The sequence below is a fragment of the Populus euphratica genome, unplaced genomic scaffold, assembly GCF_000495115.2.
Source record: "Populus euphratica unplaced genomic scaffold, PopEup_1.0 scaffold120.1, whole genome shotgun sequence".
NCBI lineage: Eukaryota > Viridiplantae > Streptophyta > Magnoliopsida > Malpighiales > Salicaceae > Populus > Populus euphratica.
This window is the reverse complement of record NW_011499918.1, coordinates 518721-543029: the sequence shown is the minus strand read 5'-3', so window position 1 is coordinate 543029 and position 24309 is coordinate 518721. Positions and strand designations below refer to the sequence as shown.

Here is a 24309-nt window from a genome sequence, read left to right as displayed (position 1 = left end):
TAAGGGAAGGAACAAGGAGGATAAGATGAAGAAGAAATTCGGTGGGGGTGCATCGAAGGCTACTGCCACAGAGAAGGGCAAGGCCAAGTTTATGGGTGCACAAGGTAAGAGTCCAAAACCGAACTTTACTTGCTTCATCTGTGATGATCCTCACTTTACAAGGGAATGCCCGAAGAGTGAGAAGTTGAATGCTATCCGGGCTGGGGGTAGTGATGAGGATGAGGGGGTAGTTGCGCACGTCAATCCTATGCGTGTGATAAACTGCTTGGTAGCTGAATCAAGGGATACGGCTGCCGAAACCCGCCCTGTTGATCAAGACTTGGCGAGGATTGATGCACTGCGAAAGGGGAAGTCAGGGGCTACGGACAATCTGATGCATGTGAAGATTGAGATAAATGGCAAAAACATGAATGCTATGCTGGATTCAGGTGCAACCCACATGTTTGTGGCAGATCGGCTAGTGAAGGAACTTGGCTTGTGGCTGAGTGATGACCATACATCTATGAAGGCAGTAAACTCGAAGACACAGAGAATTGCTAGGATGTCTTATGATGTGCCGATAATGCTGGATTAGTGAAGAGGTAAATAGGATGTGTTGGTCGTAAATCTTGATGATTACAATATTATTCTTAGTCTTGATTTCTTACAAAAAGCCAAGATAATTTTGATGTTGTATCTCTATGAGGTCATGATTGCGAGTGAGGGGTGCCCATGTTTCGTCCCGTGTTGCAATATCGCAACTGCGAAAGTAGTGAAAGGGGGGAAAAGCTTGGTCTTGACAATTGCTATTGACAAAGCATTACGAAAAGGAGGGGAAGTGTTTCTCGTGACAATAGTTGATGAGAAGGCAAACTATTGTGGAGAGATGCCAAATGAAATTGCTAGCATACTGTAGCAATTCGAGGATGTGATGCTGCCTCAACTATCGAAGAAACTCCCACCTAGAAGGACCATCGACCATCGAATTAAGTTGGTGCCAAGGACAAAGCTACCATCTCAAGCCCTTTACCGAATGTCGCCAATGGAATTGGCAAAATTGAGGAAAAAATTGTTTCCTCAATCAGCTCTTCCAATTGTTTCCTCAATTTTGCCAATTCCATTGGTGACATTCGGTAAGGGGCTTGAGATGGTGGCTTTGTCCCTGACACTAGCTCAATTCGATGGTCGATGGTCCTCCTAGGTGGGAGTTTCCTCGGTAGTTGAGGCGGCATCACATCCTTAAATTGCTGCAGCATGTTAGCAATTTCATTTGGCACCTCTCCACAATAGTCTGCATTCTCATTAATTATTGTCGCAAGAAACACTTCTCCTTTCCGCAATGCTTTGTCAATAGCAATTGTTAAGACCAAGCTTTTTCCCCCTTTCACTACTTTTGCAACGTGATATTGCAACATGGGACGAAATATGGGCACTCCTCACTCGCAATCATGACCCTATTGAGATATGACATCAAAACAATCTTGGCTTTTTGTAAGAAATCAAGACCAAGAATAATATTGTAATCATCAAGATTTACGACCAACACATTCTGCTTACCTCTCCACTGATCCAGCATTATCAGCACATCATAAGACATCCCAGTAATTCTCTGTGCCTTCGAGTTTACTGCCTTCATAGATGTATGGCTATCACTCAGCCGCAAGCCAAGTTCCTTCACCAGCCGATCTGCCACAAACGTGTGGGTTGCACCTGAATCTAGCATAACATTCATGTTTTTGCCATTTATCCCAATCTTCACATACATCAGATTGTCCGTAGCCCCTGACTTCCCCTTTAGCAATGCATCAATCCTCACCAAGTCTTGATCAACAAGGCGGGTTTCGGCAGCTGTATCCCCTGATTCAGCTACCAAGCAGTTTATCACACGCATAGGATTGACGTGTGCAACTATCCCCTCATCCTCATCGCTACCCCCAGCCCGGATAGCATTCAACTTCTCCCTCTTTGGACATTCCCTCGTAAAGTGAGGATCATCACAGATGAAGCAAGTAAAGTTCGATTTTGGATTCTTACCTTGTGCACCCATAAACTTAGTCTTGCCCTTATCCGCGACAGCAGCCTTCAATGCACCCCCACCAAATTTCTTCATCATCTTATCCTCCTTGTTTCTTTCCTTAGACTTGAAGGAGATTGATGTATAACCCTCTCTAATAGTTGATTTGAAATCAACCAAACTGTCCGTAGCAGCAATAACGGAGAACAAATCCTTTACGTTCTGTCGTCTTAGTTCCGCTTGCGTCCAAGTTTGCAATCCAGACATGAAGTTGAACAATTTGTCCTCCTCGGACATATTCTCGATCTCGAGAATCAAAGAACTGAAAGATTTAACATACTCACGAACTGACCTTTCATGTTTGAGCCTTTTCAATTCCTCCCGCGCCATCCAAGATGCGTTGTTCGGAAGGAACAGCTCATACTTGAGACGATCCCATGTCTCAATCTTTGGACATCCAGCAATCAAGTCATCTTTAGTTCTCGTCCGCCACCAAACTTTTGCATCACCCGTGAGATACATCATGATAAGATCCATTTGTTCAGCCACGCCGATCTTTGCAACACTAAAGTATTGCTCCATGTCCAACAAGAAATTCTCAAGTTCTTTGAAACTTCTTGTCCCATCGAAACACTTCGGTTCAGGCAACTTAGGCTTAGATGTACTTACCCCAATATGAGTGTTTGTCACTGTCCTTTTTAGAATAGCAATCGTCTCTTCGACAACCTCCAATCTTTCAGTTGATTCTGCCGTAAGAGATATGTACAAGCTCTCAGCGCATTCCATAGCATCCTTCAAGCGATCAATAATGGAACGTTCTTCGCCTTCCTCATTTGACCCTATCAAGGTCTCAAGACGCATCAACCGTTCCCGAATAGCTTTCATGACTTAAGCTGCATGTTTTTAGAATCAAATCGAGCTCTGATACCAATTGTCACGAGGTTAAATTTTTCGCAACGAAATTCAACCCAATGCGTCAGTCTAGTCCCAACTAGACTCGGCCTTCCCTTTTCGCTTGTGTTTCCTACGACTATGTATTTCGCTCACCTAAAGAGATTCCCACAATTGCCAAGTCGTAAACAAAGAACAAACACAAGCAAGCACACCGAAGTTTACAAGAATATCTCTCAACCTTTATTTATCTCATCAACAAAGGATTACACAATAAGAGTGTGTGTGCTATACACAAAATCTCATGCTACACAGCAGAGGCTTGACAGCCTATTTATAAATAAATATGAGCTGCTAGGCTCACCCATGATCCCTATTTTTCAGGGCAGAGTGGGGCACTTACTCCCCATGATCCCTCATTTTCGGGGCATAGTGGAGCACTTATTCCCCCATGAACTTAATGACTTACCCATGATCCCTAATTTCCAGGGCATAGTGGAGCACTTTCTCCCCCATTATGCTGCCACTTCCCACATTTTGCCCCCATGATACAGCCATATTCTGTCTATCCACATGGTAGTCCCAATTGCCTATTCTGCTGCGTCAGCTGCTGACTTAGAAGGTTCATCACCTAAGCCCCTACGTTCATGCCAAGTCGCAAGCTCAACGACTTGCATAGATCATTGCACGCTGCCTGCTGAAGTCGTTTTTGCCTATACAAGGCTACTGCTGTCCATCGCTGCCAAATTCTAGGCAATGTGCTTTTGTTGGCGCATCCCCGTGCTTGGAGCATTAACAGTAAACCTCTAATCCCGTCATCAGGAGTTATAGCTCATAGAGTAGTGATTTGAATGACACGTTGCGGGTCGTGTGTTGGGTTATCACACCTGGCCATCCTTAGAAGCATTTTTGGCTGCCAAGGAGGAAGAGATCTTTTCTTCCAAATAAACGAATAATAAATGCACGGGAAGATGACATTTTCTTTCAAAGGCTATCGCATACTAGGACACCTGGTGACTTCTTTAGCTTATCATGGCTTCGTGCTTGCTTTTGAATCTCCATGATGATCTAGTTCTAAGCAACGGAAGGACATATTTTTGGATAGAGTAATACTAAATGCTGATGTTAGAATTAAAGGTCTTTGAATTCATTTAGTTGTGCTGTGAGCCTGATGTTTATCACATTGTGTTTTGTGTCAATACCTCGGTGATTAAACTGACTCCCTGAGATCAGCTGGATAACCTACCGGTGGAGATATCCGGGAGGTCGCCCACAAGTTGTTTATGTCCATAGGAGGGAAATGACATTTCTCATGGGCTGTTAGGTTAATTCCTGTTCAAGTGTTAACAACAAGAACTTGCTAAGGCTCAACCTAGTAAATAGGAAAATAATCAACCAAGTAATCACCTTTATCATAGAAGAACCTACAGAATCTACTGGCAATATTTGAGTGTGATTCAATCAATTGTTAGATCTGAAGTTAAGAGCTTTTTAATCAAACAAGTTGTTTGACATGGCTAGAACTCTTCTTAGATTTAGATCTGGTCTCCTAATCTATAAATATGCCTTTATGCCTTTTTCACATGATCCAATTAAAACTCCATGATCCAATTAGAACAGATCTGCATCCACTGTTGAAAACCTCTTCGTCATATTTTCTCATTGATATATGTTGTTTGCGTTTTGTAAAAACTATATATTTGAAAATGTTTGGTTAATTAAAATATATTATAAATTTGTAGTTTTTTTTTTTCAAATTTTAAGAGCAACAGATACTAAAATGCCAAACACATTCTAAAAAATAAAAAGCTCAGCCACAAAGCTTCCATGTTAAAGTTGGACAGAGCTTCCATGTTAAACTGTATCAGGGAATGTAACCTATGAAATTGTGTGAAGTCTGATAACCCAAAACCGTAAGAGGAAAAAAAAAAGAAAAAGGACTCGACCCTTTTCTCTCATTCATATCTCCGAAGGGAAAACAAGAGGGAAACTACACCGTGGGTGACTTTCTCACCAGCTCTTTAGCTCCTAAATTCCCTTGCTTTATGTTTGTTTTTTTTTATTATTTTCAATCTCATCCTCCTCTTCTCTTCGATCTCATTTTATTTTGTTCTATCAATATTTTCAGATCTTGATCTGCATGGATCTGAAGCTGATTGTTTTTTGTTTTGTTTTGGATATTCGAGGTTGGAACAAAAGATTAGCATGTCGAAATCAGCCATTAAATTAATGAGAGAAGACCAAGAAACTTTCAATAAGCTTATGGTGGACAAGGAAGATAGGCTTAACAACAAAATACATTCGATAATTATTCTCAAAGCTTGCTTGATTAGCCAATAAATCTGCAACATGATTTTGCTTCACTTTTTTCACGAGCAAAAGAAATTCTAGCTAGGAAATGGGATAGTTGGGTGCCTGTCCAAAGAAAAAATGAGACTTTTAATGACATGGAAACATTGAAGAAATAGTCTAAGAGATTAGGTTGATCTCTTGATCAAACTTTCAAGTTCTTACCCAGTTTCCATGATTCAGAAAACACACCTGCATATCCTTCCAGATCAGTAGCTATAAAAAGGGGAAAAGGCACTGCTCTAGACGAAACCAAGTTAACAGTGGAGGTTCAGCTCCTATCTGGAAAGCTAATAAAACCATCAGTTCAAACTCCTCCTCACCTTCAGAATCTGAACATATCATTTCTCGATCAGCTTGCTCCATCACTGTATTTAGCCAATATTTTCTACTACCCTAACCACCACCATGAAATCATCAAAAACATCTACAGGCTAGAGAAATCCTTGTTCGAAATAGTAACCCTCTAGCGGGAAGATATATCAAAGATAATCTCTCAGTTGATTGTAATGATGTGGGGGTGGAACTCTTGGAGGCCAAAGTTGATGGAGTAGACCTCACACAAATTGTCCAACAGGATCCCAATAGTAATCTTGAGCTGCTGGCTCATGTGTTCCCTGTGTAACTGAATCAGACACTAGTCCTTTGTAGCCATTCAAATTAACAAGTTTAAGCGTGGAGGTTTAGCGATTGGCTTGCGCAATTCGCACAGGATAGCTGATAGAATTACAATCTCGACATTCATCAATGCATGGGCTACAACATTCCGAGAAGGTGGGATTAGTGATCAAGTTCCTCGTCCAAGATTTTATTGCTCATTTCTCTTCCCACAAAGAGATTTACGTCTCAATCTTCCACCAGCACCAAAAGTTCATTCGAAGATTGTCACAAAAGTATTTGTGATTAACAAGGAAGCCATAGACAATCTGAAATCTAAAATTTGTGGTGGTAGCGATTCAGGGGTCAAGTACCATCCGTCGCGCTTGAAGGTGGTCACAACACTTGTATGGAAGGCTCTCATTGGTTCGGCTAAAGCACAGCGCGGACACCTGAGGGCATCTTCACTTCTTCAGATAATGACTTTAAGAGGAAAGGTGAGTATGCCTTTACCTGAAAATGCTTGTGGAAACATGTATAAGCCTTTCATTTCTAGATTCAATACATATGATAAGAACAATAAGTTAGAGTTAACTGTCATTGTGAGTCTGCTGAGGGATGCTAAGAGGAAAGCCATTTCAGATTGAACAAATGCAGTAAACAGTAATGATGTGTTTTCAATGGTAACTAATTCCTAAAGAGAGTTCTATGAAGAATTGAACAAGGGGGAAGTAGATACATTTAAGTTCACAAGCTGGTGCAAGATGGGCTTGGATGAAGCTAACTATGGCTGAGGAAAGCCTGCATGGATGAGTGCAGTGCAATTAACTTTAGAATTTGGTATTCTGAAGGACAACAAATCTGGAGATGGAATTGAGGCATGGATGAACTTAAAGGAAATTGATATGCTTCACTTCCAACAAGATCCGGACATCTTGGCCTTGACCTCCTCACAGGAGTAGCTGGCATCACTGAACAAGCACACTATCGATTCTGGTCTGGTCAGTTTATTGCTGGAAGGAGTTGTCTTCACCATGATGTTCTACTTTCTATATATAGCTATCAGAATAAAATAACCGATTATCGGTTATCAATCTCATCTTGTCCTGCTGTATTTCAGGAAGAACCTCTTGCTTCTTCTTCTTTTTTCTTTTATTGGTGTGCTGGATATGTGTACTCATTAAGATTCTGTGTTAGTATCTGGTTTATGGAAGCTATGTGATCAGTCTGTGTAGTTGGAGGTTCTCTTGCATTACTTTTTCGTCAAATCTTTTTTCTTGCACAATTTACAGGTAGTCCACGGGTTCTTTTTGTTTTTGCGTTATAAAAACGTTTTAGAAAAAAATTAAAATTTTTTTATATTTTTTTTGTTTCAAATTAATATTTTTTTGTCTTTTTATTTCATTTTTGATGTAGTGATATCAAAAATAATTTTTAAAAAATAAAAAATATTATTTTAATATATTTTCGATTAAAAAACACTTTATAAAGCAATCCACACTAATCTATGTATTCTTAAAAAATAGCTTGTCCGAGCAAATTTTTTGATGATGCTGAGAGCAGGATTTACATATTCCTCAAAAAACTTGTCCAAACGAATCAAGATTAAATTATGATTGCCAACCTATGTTTCATAATTGGGCACTCCAATCCTGAAAGCTATGGAGTTAAAATTTTCCTAAATATATTTGCTCTCAAGGAAGATGCGATGTCCAGTTTGCCAGGTAATGTGAAGGCTTACGGTTATGATTCCGATGCAAATGCTTGCCTTCCTTCTAGGAAGGGGGTGGTGGCTGAACCTGAGTAATTTCCAAACATAACCGTTTAAATGAAACTTGAAGAACTCATTTATTTGTTACATAGCATATCCGGATGAAGAATCCAGAAGTAGAATCTGTAAATTACATGATGATCAAGTTGTTGGATTATGCATTCAGTTGACTTTGAGAGAGAGCTTTGGCACAATTTCTATCTCTAGTCCATCCTTGAAAGTTGGCATTGGATCTCTGGAAAAAGAGATGTCTGGGCAACGGAGCTTCCATGTGAACCTGTTCACCAGGTGATGTATTGTGATAAGAGTTTCAAGTCTTGCAAATTCATATCCAGGACATATGCGTGCTCCTCCCCCGAATGCCACAAAACTATATGGGGGGATTTTTGTATCGAAATGGTTTGGATCAAACTTCGTTGGATCTGGGAAGAGAGACTCATCCATGTGTGTCATGGAGGCTGCCCAGGTTACCTGAGTTAAAAAGTTGAAACTTAGCATAGGAGTAACATGTGATAATGTCATTCCAGTTAAGGGAAACAAGCATAAATTGGATCATACCTGATATCCTTTGGGAATAAGGTACCCTTTATATTCGAGATCTTCAAGGACCTTCCTAAAGGAGTTAAATACAGGAGGGAACATCCTTAGACATTCCAATGCTACCCTCCATGTGTATTTCATTCTTGCAAGATCATCCCATGTTAAAAGCTCTCCATAGGCCTTACTCTTGGCAACCTCCTCTTGCTCTGCAGTCTCAGATTTTGATAATTTTCTATGAAGTCGTGTGATATTGTTCAATATTAATTGAATTAATTTAGTTGCATACCTTGATCAATCCCAGCATAAACAGCTTGATCATTTGCTAAGTGTCTAATCAATGTGGTGAGGAGGACAGAGATCGTGTCATGTCCTGCTATCATTATAGTGATAGCATTATCTACAATTTCCTCATCAGATAAAGCCGCTGAAGAGTCCTCATTTCTGAGATTAAGCAAGGTGGTGATAAGATCTTGTTGAGGAAAGGCAGTTTGCTCCTTCTGCGCAGCCCTTCTTTCACGTATAAGATCCGCGAGGATCATCCTTATTTTTCTACTCGCTTGCAGGCTACGACTGAAGCGTGTGAAGGGAAAATTGATTGGTACGGATAGAGAACCCTTGATCAATTGTTGGAAGAGCCCTACGAGCATGTCACGTTTTGCACCTTCTTCTATTCCCATTATCAGTGAGCTCATAATGTTGAAGGTAAGGATCTTCATCAAGGGCATTGCCTACGATATGATAACAGAAAAAAAAGAAGATATGTAAGGCACAATTATACATACACATAACCGCCTATGATTTATAGTTAGTAGAGGTCAGAATTTGGGATTTTAACACTTGTAATTATAGAATATTTTCAAAGATGTGCTGATACTCTGTTGTTTGATAAAATTCATACCGAAACCTTCTGCTTGCCATGCCAATGCATCTCCAAATGCTTTCTGACTCTTTCATCCATCTTTCCAACGTATTGCCTCAACGCTTCAGGCTTTAAGAACGATACAAGTGCACCTCTCACACGCTTGTGCTCATGGCCACTCAATTCAAGGATATTCTTTTCTCCACAAATCCTCCTTACTGATAATGGTTTCTGACTGGCAAGTTTGGTACCATCACAAGTGTAGATGAACTTGTTTGCTGCCTGTCCACACAGGAACACTGTCGGTTTCCCAAAGAGGCTCATTTTCCAGATGGGGCCATATTTGTCTATTCTATTCTGAAGCCATTGTTCTGCTGTGTTTTCGCGCATGGCACGGAGGAAGCTCAAACTCTGGCCTACGATGGGCAATCCCAAAGAACCTGGTGGAAGCCCTTTTGGTCTTTCATGGCTCAGGAGAAGGTAGAGTGGGAGAAGTAAAAGAAGCAAGAAGAAAATCATTGCAGGATCCATTGCTGCTTGCTCTCAAGATCGGTGTTAAAGCAACCAGTGTCTATGAGAGAGATAATTCTTCCTATGTGAGAATATGATTTGTCTTTTATCAGCAGTATTCTTCCATTGTTTCTCTTGTTATCGACGCATAGCATGCCTTTATCGTTGGACGAAATCATAAATCACGAGGATTGAACAATTATGATTGACTTCAATGGTTTGTCATGAGGAGAATATAATATTGAATCCGGCGAACTCAAGTACTTCAAGGTTCTGTACAAGAAAGTTGATATCAAGATGCAGATTCCATTATTTTGTCTACAATAACCTGTTTTGTATAATCAGAATAATGGGATACGTGTCCCATGTACGACTCGTTCACTTGAAAAAAAAAAAAACTCCACAAAAATAAACATTTGGAATATAAGTATTTGGTTTTATGGATGCAATGAGACTCTTTTTAATTACTACTAGAAAATTAAAAAATATAATTTAAATATTTTACTAATATTTTTTGATATTGATGGAATTGATGAAAAAATATTATTGTTGAAAATTTGCTTTGCTTGTAGAGTTTTTTTATTCCATCAACAATAGAAAAAAAATATTCCATTGACATTTCTTTGTCATTGTCAGTTTTTTTGTTTTGTTTTGTTTAATCTTATGACATGTTTGTTGGCTTTTACAATATATATATATATATATATGTGCAATAAAAATTATAAATTTTAAATTTTTTCAGGAGTCTTAAAGATTTTATTAGATAGATCTAGAATTGTTCAGGATTTATATAAATATTACTGGAAAATCAGATGTTCTTTTTTACTTTGAATATTTGCTTTAAGGATGTGTTATCACACACCACAAGTCATTCAAATGTTTGGACTCTAATAGTAATCTACAAGAACCACTAATAAGAAATCTCCTTACCTTAAAGTTCTAACTCTTTTATTTTATGTTGTAGGTGTTTACATATTGTACTATACTCAACCTTAGAAAATAAAAAAGCACAACTTTCTATTTATAAAGAAATTTAAAAACCATATAAATAAAAAAAAATATCAATTCTCCTTTTAAATAATATCAAATATATTATTTAGGCTAATTTTAGAAATATATTCGATCAAGTCCTTACTTGATTGTTTCTAAGTCTAGAACTGTAATCCCTAGTATTAATTACATTCTAATTCTTAATTTTCAAAATTTATTTATAATAAAGTCACACATGATTAATTATTTCAATTTAATTTCTGACTAATAGTTCTTATATATATGATCCATTAAATTTTCTAATAAGTTAGCCCAAATATAAATCACTATCCTAAATAAAATAAGAGTAAATATTTATTATCAATTCAATAATTGATTGATTTATATTTGAAGATTAAATACAATGTCTAACAACCTATCATGATCCCTTAAATATTAAAAAAATTATAAGTGATTTAACTTAATCTTTCAGTTATTTCTCAGTGTAATTATTATCTTTTCATTAACAATATTCTGATTTAAACATTATAACATAAAATATTTCTATTAAGTCAAATTATGTTTGTTCTCAATACCATAATCATTGATTATTTGAATAAGATTTAAAACTCTTTTCAAATCCCATCCCATTTTGCGAAAAAAATTACAATTAATTTGAGAACATGTGAAACATTTTTTCCAATTCACATAAAGTGATAAATTATATCTTGATTACTTAAATACCTTCATATATTTCATGTGGTACTCAATATTTGTCTATTTGTTATTTTTTATTATAACGACATGTAACAAGATCAAAACATAATACTATCTATATAAAATAACTTAGTAATCTCAAGTTTAAGAATCACTTACACAACCGTCACATAATCATTTTCACATATACAAATGATCTCTCCATATGTAATTTTTATGTGAGTCAATTCGGTGTATATATCATCTGAAAAAAACTTACATATTAGTTATAAGTATCTTTCATATCTTAACTTATGAGAACAATTGTTTCCTTTCATACAAAAAGAACATAATATATATCAGTTTCAATAACTCTAATTAATGTCTAGTCTTAATAGAACATTGACCAATAATATTTAGAAATAATACTTTGATGCAATATAAATCTCATAATTATAATAACTTGATAGTTCTCTTTACAAAGTATTTTTGTCCTAAGAACTTTATCTATATTCTCATTTATTAATAAAATATTAGATTTATAAATAAAATAGTTGATAAATATTAAAAATAAATAAATTTTTATTATTAAATTAAATATTTGATGTAGATACTAGCTTCTATGTAAATCCCAAACAATTAATTTTATTAATTTACAAATAAAATCTATCTTCTTTAAATCCCAAATAAATTTTAAAATACAAATAAAGCATTAATACAGTAAAATTATAATTATAAAACAACCAAAATATTTAAATAGACATATAAACTACAAATTCTGTAAACAAATTTTAATAAATTAATTTTAAATATAAATAGGTGTTACAATAAAAATGGATAAGTTTTCTTCCTGATAGAGTGAAGCTTGATATTAAATAGAATTAAAAGAGGGAGGTTGCGTCAGCGGGTTGGGTAACCAGATTTTAGAGGGGGGCTCGTCAAAAACCTGAAGAAATAGGGTTAGGGCTTGAATTGAGATCGAAGAAGATGAAGAGGAGGGGATGGAGAAGAGAGGATTGTCAGGTTTTTTATTCATTTTAAAATCTCTGATGAGAATTATGTCGGCAATTTAACACTTTAGAAATGCCGACAAAATTGTTGATTATTTTTTTTATTCCGTCACTATTTTTGCTGGAAATTACAAACGGAAATTTTTTGTTCTAATTTTTGGAGTAAACAGTGATCAAATATTTTTTTTGTTAGCATTTCCGTTGCTTTTTTCCAATTTCCTAGTAATGTAACATCCACTTGAACGATTTTTCTATCAAATCCTTTTTTTTTCTTTACTTTAATTAATGGGTTCTGTTCATGGAATTTTTGTGTCTGAGAAACTAAAAAATGTCTATGCATTCATCAAACTTCCTTGTCCCAGCTTGAGAAGCAAGAAAGTTCTTGATGATGCGGGGAGCAGGATCCACATATGCCTTAAAACTATCCAAAACTGTGAAAAATCCTAACAAGTCTTTCTCCATTTTCACACCCCCTAAAATCAATAGCATAGTTTAGCTATTTAGATTGTCTCATTGATGCATAAATGTGTCCGCCGGTTTAGTGATTCACCACCTAGGACTGTGAGCTTTAGCCCCGTTGCGGGGGAGAGGGGATGAGGCGATTCAGGGGATCTCGAGGAAGAGAGGATTTCGATCTCTCTCCCTTGTTGAGAAAACCTATAACCATGCCTAGGGATCACCCTAAGCTTTCGTGCTCCAGTTACAACACATTCACATCCGACTGTTCGATTCCCGACATCATTAACTTAAAAAAAAATGGAAATCTGAAACTGCTCGGCAATTAGCAATGCTACAAAAGCACAGATGGAAGATCCCTCATATCTGGATTCAACTTTAAGTAATTATTCAACAGAACATTCTGCAAATTGAAGGACAGAGAGCATATATATATATATATATATATATATATGAGAGCATGCATTTAGTTATCTATCACAGAGGGGTCCTTGGCTCAATTTCTATCTCCAGCCCATCCTTGAAGAGCGGAAATGGTTCTCTTGAAAAAGAAATGCCAGGGTGACAGAGTTTCCAAATGAACCTGTTCACCAGGTAATGTATTGTGATCAGAGTTTCAAGTCTCGCAAATTCATATCCAGGACATATGCGTGCTCCTCCACCGAATGATAAAAAACTATACGGCGGGACTGATGCTTTATTCTGGAAACGTTCTGGATCAAATCTTGATGCATGTGGGAAGATACTGTCATCCATATGTGTCATGCTGGTCGACAACATTACCTGATTCAAAAAAGTTGTAACTTTGTACAGCATTATATATGTTTTTAAGTGGTTTGGTTAAACTATATTAATGATAAGGTATGCAAGCTCAGAATCATATCACACCTGCCATCCTTTGGGAATCAGGTACCCTTCATATTCAATATCTTTGAGAACCTTCCTGAACATAGAAAATACAGGAGGGGTCATCCTTAGGGTCTCCAATGCTACACTCCATGTGTGTTTCATTCTTGTGAGATCATCCCATGTTAAAAGCTCCCCAGAGGCTTTATTCTTGGAAATCTCTGCTTGTTCTGCTGTCTCAAATCGTAGTGATTGCTAAGATTTCTTGCAATATTGTTTTTTTTTATTGAATCAATTTAGTTACATACCTTGAAGAATGCTGGCATAAATAGATGGATCATCGGCTAAAAGCCTGATCAACAAACTAAGGAGGACGGAGGAGGTGTCATAGCCTGCTACCATTATCACGATTGCATTATCTGTAATTTCCTCATCAGTTAATACTGCTGAATTCTCCTCGTTTCGGAGACTAAGCAAGGTCGTGATAAGATCTTGTTGAGGAAAGGCAGTTCCATTCTCCAATGCAACTCTTTTTTCTCGGATAAGATCCTCTAAAATCAGTCTGATTTTCCCACTTGTTTGGAGGCTTCGATTGAATCGTGTGAAGGGAAAATTGAATGGTACTGATAGAATACCCTCCATTAGTTGTTGGAAGAGCTGTAGGAGTATGTCTCTTTTTTCACTTTGCTCTATCCCAATAATCAGCGAGCTCATAATATTGAAGGTGAGGGTCTTAATCGATGGCATTGCCTATGTTGTCAAGAGATAAATCAGATGTGTAAGGCATCAAAGTTGCAAGAATACAAAATTTTACTTGTGATATCTATAATCAGTGGAGGTTAGCAATTGTTAGATAAGATTCACTGACCAAAACCGTTTTCTTGCCGTGCCAATGCATCTCGAAATGCTTTCTAATCTCTTCATCCATCTTACTAACATATTGCTTTAGAACTTCAGGCTTTAAGAAAGATAAGAGCGCTCCCCTTACGCGCTTATGGTCATGGCCACTTAGTTCCAGGATATTCCTCTCACCGCAAACCCTACTTATCGACGATGGCTGCTGACTGTCTAGAGTGTTGCTGTCGCAACTGAAGACGAACTTGTTTGCTGCCTGTCCATGAATGAACAGAGTCGGGGCCCCCAAGATGCTCATTTTCGAAATAGGGCCATATTTTCTTATTCTATCCTGCAGCCATTCTTCTGCTGTGTTTTTGCGCATGGCACTTAGGAAGCTGAGGCTTTGACCTATGATGGGAAGACCCAAAGAACCTGGTGGAAGCCTTTTGGAAGCATTTTTGGTGAGGAGAAGGTAGACAGAGAGAAGGAAAACAAGCAAGAAAAAGAACACTTGAGCCATCATAGCTGCTGAAGATTGATGCCATGTAATTAGCGCACTTATACGGGTTGATGGGTTGTTTTCTGTGTGGAGCTGCCACCCCATTTTGCTGACTAAAGAAAGATAGATGGTTGCTGCCATTGTTTTGTGTCCGTGTACAATGTTTTTAAAAAAAAATAATTTTTTTTACTTTTAATTAATTTTTTTAGATGTTTTTATATATTGATATTAAAAATAAATTTTTAAAAATAAAAAAAATATTTCAATCTATTTCCAAGCAAAAAACACGTTAAGAAACAATTGTTACTACGGTATCAAATGTTAGTTTAATATGTATTATAATCAATCGATTGGTTACACGTGACCTTATTATATCCATGTAACTATATATTTATGATTAATAAAAGCTTAATTTATCTTTAATATTCATATAATATTATATTAATGAATCTAATATTTAATTTAAATTAAATTTAAAGTAAAGATAAAGTCCATAGACAAAAATATTTTGCAAATAAAATAATAAAATTATTATAATTATGCGATTCCTATTGCATCAAATCATTATTTCTAAAATGTTCATAGTCAATGCTCTCTTAAATATTGGACATTCATTAGAATTGTAGAAACTAGTACATTTTATATTATTTTCTTTATGAAAAAAAATAATTGTTCTCATAAGTTCAGGTATAACGAATACCTAGAACTAATATGTAGATGCTTGTCATAAGATATGCATACTGAATTAACTCGCATGCAAATTTCATATGAATAGATCACCTATATCTATAAAAAAGCTCACGTGATAATTGTGTAAGTAATTCTTAGACTTGAGATCAGTATGTTAGTTTATATACAAAATGATATTCTTTAACCCTGCTATATGTTATCTTAATTAAGATGATGAAAGGACATATATTAGGTATAACATGAACTATATAAAAATACTTGAGTGATCAAGAGATAATTCATCATTTTACATAAATTAAAAAAATATTTTATTTATTCTCAAATAATATTGATGAAAAATCCTTGACTAATATGAAATGAGATTTGAAAAGGATTTTAAATTTTATTCAAATGATCAATGACTATTATGTAGAGAATAAATATAATTTAATATGATAGACATTTTTTATGCTTTAATGTTAAATCAAAATATTATTGATATCAAAATATTATTGATGAAAGGATATTAATTATAATGAGAAATCAATTACTAAAAGGTTAGTCAAACCACTAATAACTTTTCTAATATTTGAAGGATCATGACATGTTGCTAAACAATATACTTGATCTTTAAATATAAATTAATCAATTATTTAATTGATAATAAATTAAGTTTTTTAATTTATTTAATTCTATTTAACTAGAATTAAAATTTATATTTGAGCTAACATATTAAAAACCTAATAAGTCACACACAATAAGAACCGTTAGTTAGAAATTAAATTGGGATTATTTAATTAAGTATGACTTGATTAAAATATATTTTAAAAATTAAGGATTAGAATATAATTAAAACAAAGATTATATTTCTAAACCTAGAAAAATCAAGTAAGAACTTTATTGAGTTAATTTCTAAAATCATCATAAATTAATATATGATGAATATTATTTAGAAGGCAAATTGATATCTTACTAATTTATACGGTTTTTCAGATTTTTCTATAAATTGAAAGTTATACCTCTTATTTTAGAGGTTGATGTCTGTTAGATAGATAAACTGTAAAAACAAAGAATTAGAGCTAGCACTCTAAATATAACAATCTCTCTTTCTTAAATAGGAATTTAGGAGATTTCTCATTAGTGCTAGTTTGGATTATTGTTGTAGGCCAGATAATTGAACGACTTATAGTTTGCGATAACCCAACCTTTAAAAAAATATTCAAAGATGAAGAAGATTAGATCTATATGTAATATATCCATTAAAACTCTAAATCTATCTAATGAGATTCTAAAAACTCTTGAATAATTGTTTTATAATTTTCACTGTATGTATAATATCCAAGAAAATCAATACCAGACACCCTTTTTATTAGCAATATAAGCCACGAATTCATTGGCTAACATTAAAAGTAAAGAATGAAGAAAATATATGTATAATATTCAACAAATTCAATACCGAACACCTCTTTTATTAACAATATAAGCCACCAATTCATTGCCTAACACTAAAAACAAAAAATGAAGAAAATATGTTGTATCTCAAAGACTTTAATGTACTATCAAGTGAAAAAGAAAGTCATCTCACAAATATATTCCAAAGTCATTGATGTACCATCATGAGAGGGAAAAAAAAACATAATCTCTTAATTAAAATAAAAATCATTGGGATTTCAGTGACCCTGTTTATGATAAAATAAAGGTGGATTAGTATTTCCTGTTAATTTATGATTTTTTTATAATGATTATATTAATAATAATATTATAAACAATGAATAACAACAAATATGATATCATTAATAATGTCTTAATTGATAAGTTATATGTTGAATGCAAATAGAATTAAATATTCTCAACAAATGATTAATTTAGGCAATGTTGATACTTTTGATTATAAATTTACTATTATAAAAAAGTTTATTATATGGATACAACTATGTTAATGAAACAAGTTTGAAGTGTGCAATTAATTACTATAGAAGCCAATTAAAAAGAAATAATTTATCAATTATTATTTTTTATATAAATTTTAACATGAAAGGATTATATTTGATATCTAAAATTATTATATACTTGAAGTAAAAAAAAAAGTTGAGAAGTTTTGATTGGACATCAAAAATATTTAAGCAAGAACAATTTGAATTTGAGGAAATGTTCATTCCAACTCAAGAAAACTAATACAACTCTAATGCAAGAGAATTTTTTTTAAAAAGAAATTCTTATTTAGTAAGGGAATCATTTAGTTTAGGAATTTTTATGTATTCAGTTTAGGCTAAGAACTGATATAAATGAAATTGTTTAGTTTGTATATCAAAAGACTATCAATAACAAAATTAGAATTTTTGTACGAGGATTCCATTATATGCTGTTTATTTTTTTATGTTTTTCTTGTGCTATTTTAATTCATGTCAAAGCCTTCTAAATCCGGTTGGAAGATGATATTTGAATGAATTTTGTTTTTTTTTTGTTTTTTTTTTTATATAATTTAATTTTGGATTTTATATAGATTTTAATTTGACATAGAATTCTCATTTTCGTTCCTTATAAAGATTGATGAGTTATGAAACTTTTAAAAGATAAATCACATCAAGGAAAGAAATATTCAATAATAAATGCATAATTCAACTAATTTTATCTTTGTGATTGTGATTTTCCTGTATATATATATCAATAAAACAAAATTGCCTGCCTTAGGATTGGTTGGGCAGCAACATCAAAGACACAGTAATGTTAATTAAGTATTTTATCTTTTTCTTAGTCAATTCTTCGTCCTAGCCCATTGGCCCTCTCCTTCCCGGCTACGATCCCATCAAAATCAGTCACTCTTGCTGTCTTTGGAATTATAATGAAAATATCAGAAATACTACCAAGTAGGGTTCCTGCAAAGTTGATGCATTGAACTTGTCTTCATTTCTCGTTAATGGCTTCTGCCCTCTTTTCTTCATGGACTCAGAGTCGTCGAGGACTTCAAATTCAGGAAAAACTATATATAAAAAAAATTTACTTGATTCAGTGAATCCAATGGTATGCATATCCACGTTTTATCTATGGTGTTGATTTCGTATCAAATTTATTTTTAAATTAAAAGCAAAATAGCCAATTCAATTCATCTCTGTACGTATTCAAATTCAATTTGATTATGTAATCTAATATTTTATTCTATATATAAAAATTATAATATATATATATATATATATATATATATATATTATCAATCAAATTCAAATCACATATAAAATTAAATTGAATTCCGCTCATGATTTAGTTCCAAACAAATTATTTGATGATTTTACTATAGTGATTTTAAAAACAAAAAAATATATATGTTTAAGTAAAAAAATACTTTTAAAATATTTATTATTAAATTCTGACTATCAACAATGAGATCATCTAAACAAAAAATTCTAAGTATATAGAAACTTCCATTAAACTTCTGGTGGACAAGGAAGCGAATTGCATAAAATAATTCTTCTCAATGTTTGCTTAATTAGCAAATAAATCTACAATATGATTATGCTTCTGAGCAATATTAGACACCTTAAAAGGAGTCCAGCAAATTTGTTCTCATCATTTTTTTTTAGGATGATTTTTTCTAGAGATTGTGTGTAAACCTAAAACATAATTATATTTATTTGTATTATTAAACTGTGATAATTATATTTATTTATGTTATTAAACTGTGATATGAAACCTAAAATATAGTTTAACAGGTTATATTATAGATTTATTTTTTAAAAATTATCAATTTTAATTTTATAAATTTCAAAATTAATAAAAATTTATATAATTAAATCTATAAAATTAGTTAAAATATACACACTAATTAAATTGAAACATTCATATTAATTAAAAAATAATAATTATTATGACATGCACTGTTGCTTTGCCACTCTTATCTTTAAGTGGAAAAAGAAGAAGTCATCTTATAATTGTATCTCAGAGTCATTGATGTATCATCATGACAAAAAAGGAGTCATCTCACAAAAAAAGAAAACGTGAATGATACGTTTTGTGATGTATTTTATAAGAGTGATTGAGGTTTTTTTTTAAATTGTAGAATTTAATTTTTAAAAATAATATAAAAATAAATTAGAGATCATTTACTACACTAAAAAATAAAAATTAATATTAAAACTAGATTCCTAAAATACTCATCTACCCATATATTTTTTAAAAAACATTTAAAGGAATACTATGAAGATAATGAATGTAATATTCAAAATAAAAGGAATTGAATTTTATCTCTTCTAAATATTTAAATTCAACTTATTTATTACTTAAATTCAAATTAAATACTATAATTAATTCAATTATAATAATAATAATAAATTTTTTCCAACCAACTAGTAAGAGAAACGAGTTAGAGTTCAATAAAAATGAGTTAAATTAGCCTGTTTAGAAATATAATTACAATTACTTTTTAAAATATTTTTTTATTTTTAAATGTATTAAAATATTTTTTTTTATTTTTAAAATCAGCATATCAAAAAATTCAAAACAAAAAAAATAATTAATTTTTAACACCAACATTTTAAAATTTCTTTTAAAAATATAAATTAATCCACATTTCCAAACACTTTTACGTATCTATCTCCGTAAACTTCGCACACTAATTTTTTTTGAAAAATGAACTTTTCTTTTAAATCACGCACACAACAAGTTTCTTCCCAAACTAAAGTTTCTCGTGACGACCGGCCCTATTGATGAAAGGTTTTGAGTCATCCCACACTGCCACTAAATATCAATCCTTTTCGAATAAGATTAGAATCTCAAAGTATTTATTTAAATTACCTAATTTTCCAAATCTAAAAACTTAATTCTTGGAAAGTAGCTTTTTAAAAAAATTAAAATTTAAAAAAAATGAATTTCAAAAAAGTATTTTTTAATATTTGGTAGTGTAATGAAAAATAAGTTGAAAAATATTTTACAATATTTGGTTATGTTATGGAAAATGAGTTGGAAAATAATTTATTAATGTTTTATTTTTTTCAAGTTTGTTAAAATAATGAGAAGCAAATTTTACAAATTAAAAAGTTGAATAGGAATGAAATTGAAAAAAAAATATAATTTCATAAATTATCTCAGATAAACAATAATAAAAATAATAAAAATCAAATCCAAAAAAAGGTTGAAGAAATTAAAATAATAATAATTAACATTTCATAAATTATTTCAAATAAAATAAGTAATAATTAAAAGAATGAGAACCAAATTTGATAGATAAAAAAATTCAATAAAAAAATAATAAGAAAAAAGTAAATAATAATTATAAAAATAAGGATCAAAGTTAATATAAAAATTAAATTTTAAGATATGAAATTAAAAACTAAATATTCAAAACCAAATATATATAGCAATCAAAAGTTTGAGAATTAAATTTGATATAATCAGTAAATAATGATATTTCTAAATTTTTCATAATTTCTGAAAAATGTTTTCGGCCCAAATTTTTCAGGAAAACACTTTCCTAAAAACCAAGTCAAATTTTTTTTTGACTGAAAAGTGTTTTCCGTTGACCAACTTTTCTAATGGCAAACAAACACATGAAAGTTTGGAAATTGATTTTTTGAAAACTACTTTCTGAAAAACAAATATATTCATAAGAAAAAATATTTTCCTAGAAACCTAGTCAAATTTTCATTTGACTGGAAAGTATTTTCCTGACTGAAAAGTATTTTTCTACAATTGAAAAATGTTTTTTGTTAACTAGAAAGTATTTCTCATTAACCATCTTTTATAATGATAAACAAATATAGGAAAATTTAAAAAATAGAAAAATTTGAAAAATAATTTTTTAAAATCTATTTTTTAAAAAATAAATATGATCTAAATTGATATATCATATTTGGAAAGATCATCCGTCATAGTAAAAAACAAAACAATAAAAAAAATCTCATCCAAAAGAAAAAAAAACACAAGGAAAAAAGAACAGTTTGCACTAGCTAAAAGTATCCTGCAATAACCTATATATTATAAAAATCTCATCCATGTAAGAGAAAAAACAAGAGAAAAATTTTATATGTGGTTTCAGTTCTTTTGCGCATATATGTATATTGCAATTTTATTATTCATTATTAATTTTGCACATATTTAATTTACACTAAACAAGTATTTATTTAATAACAATCTAATAATAATCACCAATAATTAAGGGAGTGGAGCAACTTAGCAATGCTTTCTCTGTATATGTTGTTTGCCATATCTTGTATTTTCAAGGAAAAAATCAATTTAAAAAAAAAATATTTCAAAAAAAAATATTTCAAAAATAAAATATAATTTCAGGTTATGATGTGCTGGGTAAGAAAGTCATGTGGATATACAATTTGAATTTTAATTAAAAAAAAAGTTGAAATTGGTCATAATTAAAAGAATTAAAAGACCAATTATCAAAATAAAAAGGATAACAAATTAAATTTTGAATTCCTATTATTTTAGTTGAGAGCCTATCTAGAAAAAAAATCAGAATAAAAAAAGAAGAAGCTAAATTTACAAGTCAATGACCACAATAAGAGAGATGGAAAAGTTTGGAATTTGAATTAACTCAATTAAAGGCTTAATTAAATTTAAAGTTATTTTGATCAAAAGTAAAAAAATTAAATGATCAAAGATCAAAATAAAACAGCCACTGAAATTTGAGGATCCAAATGGTTTAATTAAAAGCTTAATTGAATAAAAAAACTGAAATTTAAAGTTAAAATATTAGATAAAAATTAAAATAATCAAAAAATCAAGAACCAAGATTAAATAAATTTTGAAATATGGTGATTGTATTAATTCAATTAGAGGCTTATTTAAAAGAAAAAAAAAAGAGATTTAGGATCAATTTGATCAAAATTGTGCAAATTAAATATCCAAGAGCTGAAGTGTAAAAGGTCTCAATATTGAAGGATGATTATGAATGTTATCAAGGGCTTAATTGAAAGAAATCTTGAAAAAACAATCTAAAATTGGCTGAATATGACAGAATTAAAAAATTAAGGACTGAATTAAAAAAATAAAATAATAATAAACAAAAGGGAATGACACACTGATGATCACGGTTAGAAACCAGGAAACAACAGTTGGGTTCGGAATTCACGGTTCCCATGATCAAGCTCCCTTGATCGAGGTTGGGAGCTTTCACTGTACTATTCTTTTAGGATTTATTTTTTTAATTACAAAGCAATAATAAAAATTTACAGAATTATATTGTTTGTATTTTTTTAAAAAATAATATATTTTTACCTTTCACATGTAATGCTTTTAAAAAATAATATTTAGTTAATATCACATTACCTAGACAAACTCTTTCTTTAATTGTGTTTAAAGAAATCACAATAAATTTTCTAGAATGTCTTGTCTGATGAAATCTTGATTGTAGTTATAGTTATTTTTTTAAATAATTTTTTATATTAAAATATATATAATAATAATATATTTTTTATTTTTAAAAAATTTATTTTTAATATCAATATATTAAAATAATTTTAAAATATTAAAAATATATTAATTTGAAATTAATAAAAAAATTTATTTTTTTTTTAAATTATTTTTAAAATACATAAACAAATAGTATAACATCTAAAGATAAATTTATTTGAATTTAAACTTTAACTCTGTTAAAATAGAAGATAATTGATATTGAAACAATAATTAATTGACAGTTGAAAATAATGATATTAATTAAAATTTTATTTTTTAACTATAGTATTAATTATTTATTGCAATTTTAAAATATGATATTTAATATATATTATGATTGTGATTGTGACAAATAAAAATATATTAATTTATCAATTGTTTTTGTTATCATGTTAATTCATTTATTATAAAAAAAATAAATAAATCATATTAACGAAGAGTTGTTATCTTGCATGAACATGATATTTTATTTTTTAACTGCTAAGTAGGATATTAATACTATACAAATTAGTCTATATATATATATATATATCGTATAATAGAAATCATCTCACTTCCTTAGAAAATAGAGCAAAATGATAAATGAATACAAAATCAAAGATTAGTAAAGCTTGCTAAAAGAAATGTTAATAGAACCTATAATGGATATAAAAAATACTAAAATACAATTCAAAATAATAAAATATTAAATATTAAAACTCTAAATTTAAAAATTAAATAATAATAATAAAATTAAACTAATTCACTCATTTAATTTTAAAAATAACCTAAACTAATTGAATTTAATAAGCTTAATTAATTATCATTATAGAAGCAACCGATCAATCATTACATAAATCAATTGATAAACTGATTGGTTGGGAGTTTTTAAAATTCTAACTTGTCAATTTTCAATCCATAGAGCCCAAAAGAATAAACCTTATGGTCTTCAACAAATTCACAATCTAGAGATTAACCCAATTTATTTAAATAGAACTACCATCCTAATACATAAATTAAATTTCTTAAATTATAAAATCATCAACTCAAAATAGAAGCCCCAACTCTTCTTCGATTCTTCCGCATTAAGGAGAGGGACATGCCTACTTGTTTTCTTTAACCCTTCTTGAACCTAAAATCTTGAAGTCCAAAACCAAGATCTTCTGTTTTTTTTAGTGAGAGAGGAAAATCGCAAAGAAATGTGAAAATTACATTAAAAAAAAAAGAAACAACCTCTGGTCACATAAAAAAAAAAACTCCCCATTTCTATGTATACAGGATTACAAGAAATATAAAAATTACATGGGAAATTTAGTGTCATTATAAGAGTATATATAAAGCATCCAATGATGTGAGTTGAAATAATCCCTAAAAAAATTCGAAAATCGCATGCCTTCCTATCTATCTCATCCCAATGCTTTATTACGTCAACCAGAATGT

At 31.4% G+C, this 24309-nt stretch overlaps 3 protein-coding genes and 1 long non-coding RNA gene across 5 annotated transcripts in view; 2 read left to right on the top strand and 2 right to left on the bottom strand.

Moving 5' to 3' along the window:
- The window catches only part of LOC105134825 (cytochrome P450 716B1-like), a 27342-nt gene extending 12371 nt beyond the window's left edge, over positions 1–14971 (bottom strand). Inside the window, exons 1-4 of one of the 2 annotated variants that reach the window (XM_011039379.1) lie at positions 14356–14971; positions 13796–14237; positions 13530–13717; positions 13095–13424 (exon numbers count right to left, since the gene is read on the bottom strand). In XM_011039379.1, the coding sequence (XP_011037681.1) occupies positions 13119–13424; positions 13530–13717; positions 13796–14237; positions 14356–14964 (1545 nt within the window). In that variant the 5' untranslated portion in view covers positions 14965–14971 and the 3' untranslated portion in view covers positions 13095–13118. Of the gene's footprint in view, positions 1–13093; positions 13425–13529; positions 13718–13795; positions 14238–14355 lie in introns of both variants that reach the window. The other variant, XM_011039378.1, reaches the window with a different exon arrangement.
- LOC105134897 (acetyl-CoA-benzylalcohol acetyltransferase-like) lies at positions 3458–6477 on the top strand. Its single transcript, XM_011039474.1, has 2 exons — positions 3458–3506; positions 5885–6477. The coding sequence occupies exons 1-2, from the start codon at positions 3458–3460 to the stop codon at positions 6475–6477; spliced, it is 642 nt and encodes a 213-aa protein (XP_011037776.1).
- On the bottom strand, positions 7764–9531 carry LOC105134896 (cytochrome P450 716B1-like). The gene is made up of 4 exons (XM_011039473.1): positions 9040–9531; positions 8428–8869; positions 8160–8347; positions 7764–8072 (listed from the first exon to the last, which is right to left on the bottom strand). Exons 1-4 carry the CDS (start codon positions 9529–9531, stop codon positions 7764–7766), a joined length of 1431 nt encoding a protein of 476 aa, XP_011037775.1.
- A 75-nt stretch (positions 14972–15046) lies between the features above and the next one.
- On the top strand, positions 15047–24106 carry LOC105134822 (uncharacterized). The gene is made up of 3 exons (XR_844078.1): positions 15047–15111; positions 17442–17447; positions 24096–24106. It is a non-coding gene; the product is annotated as an uncharacterized LOC105134822 (long non-coding RNA).
- The last annotated feature ends 203 nt before the right edge of the window (positions 24107–24309 follow it).

Excerpts from the sequence above, each read along its gene's own strand:
- LOC105134897 (XM_011039474.1), top strand. The coding sequence starts at position 3,458 with ATGGTAGTCCCAATTGCCTATTCTGCTGCGTCAGCTGCTGACTTAGAA. Across the intron at positions 3,507-5,884 it reads GTCAGCTGCTGACTTAGAAG|CCATTCAAATTAACAAGTTT; the intron begins GTTCATCACCTA and ends AGTCCTTTGTAG.
- LOC105134896 (XM_011039473.1), bottom strand. The coding sequence starts at position 9,531 with ATGGATCCTGCAATGATTTTCTTCTTGCTTCTTTTACTTCTCCCACTC. Across the intron at positions 8,870-9,039 it reads ATGGCAAGCAGAAGGTTTCG|GCAATGCCCTTGATGAAGAT; the intron begins GTATGAATTTTA and ends ATCATATCGTAG. Across the intron at positions 8,348-8,427 it reads TTATGCTGGGATTGATCAAG|AGCAAGAGGAGGTTGCCAAG; the intron begins GTATGCAACTAA and ends CTGAGACTGCAG.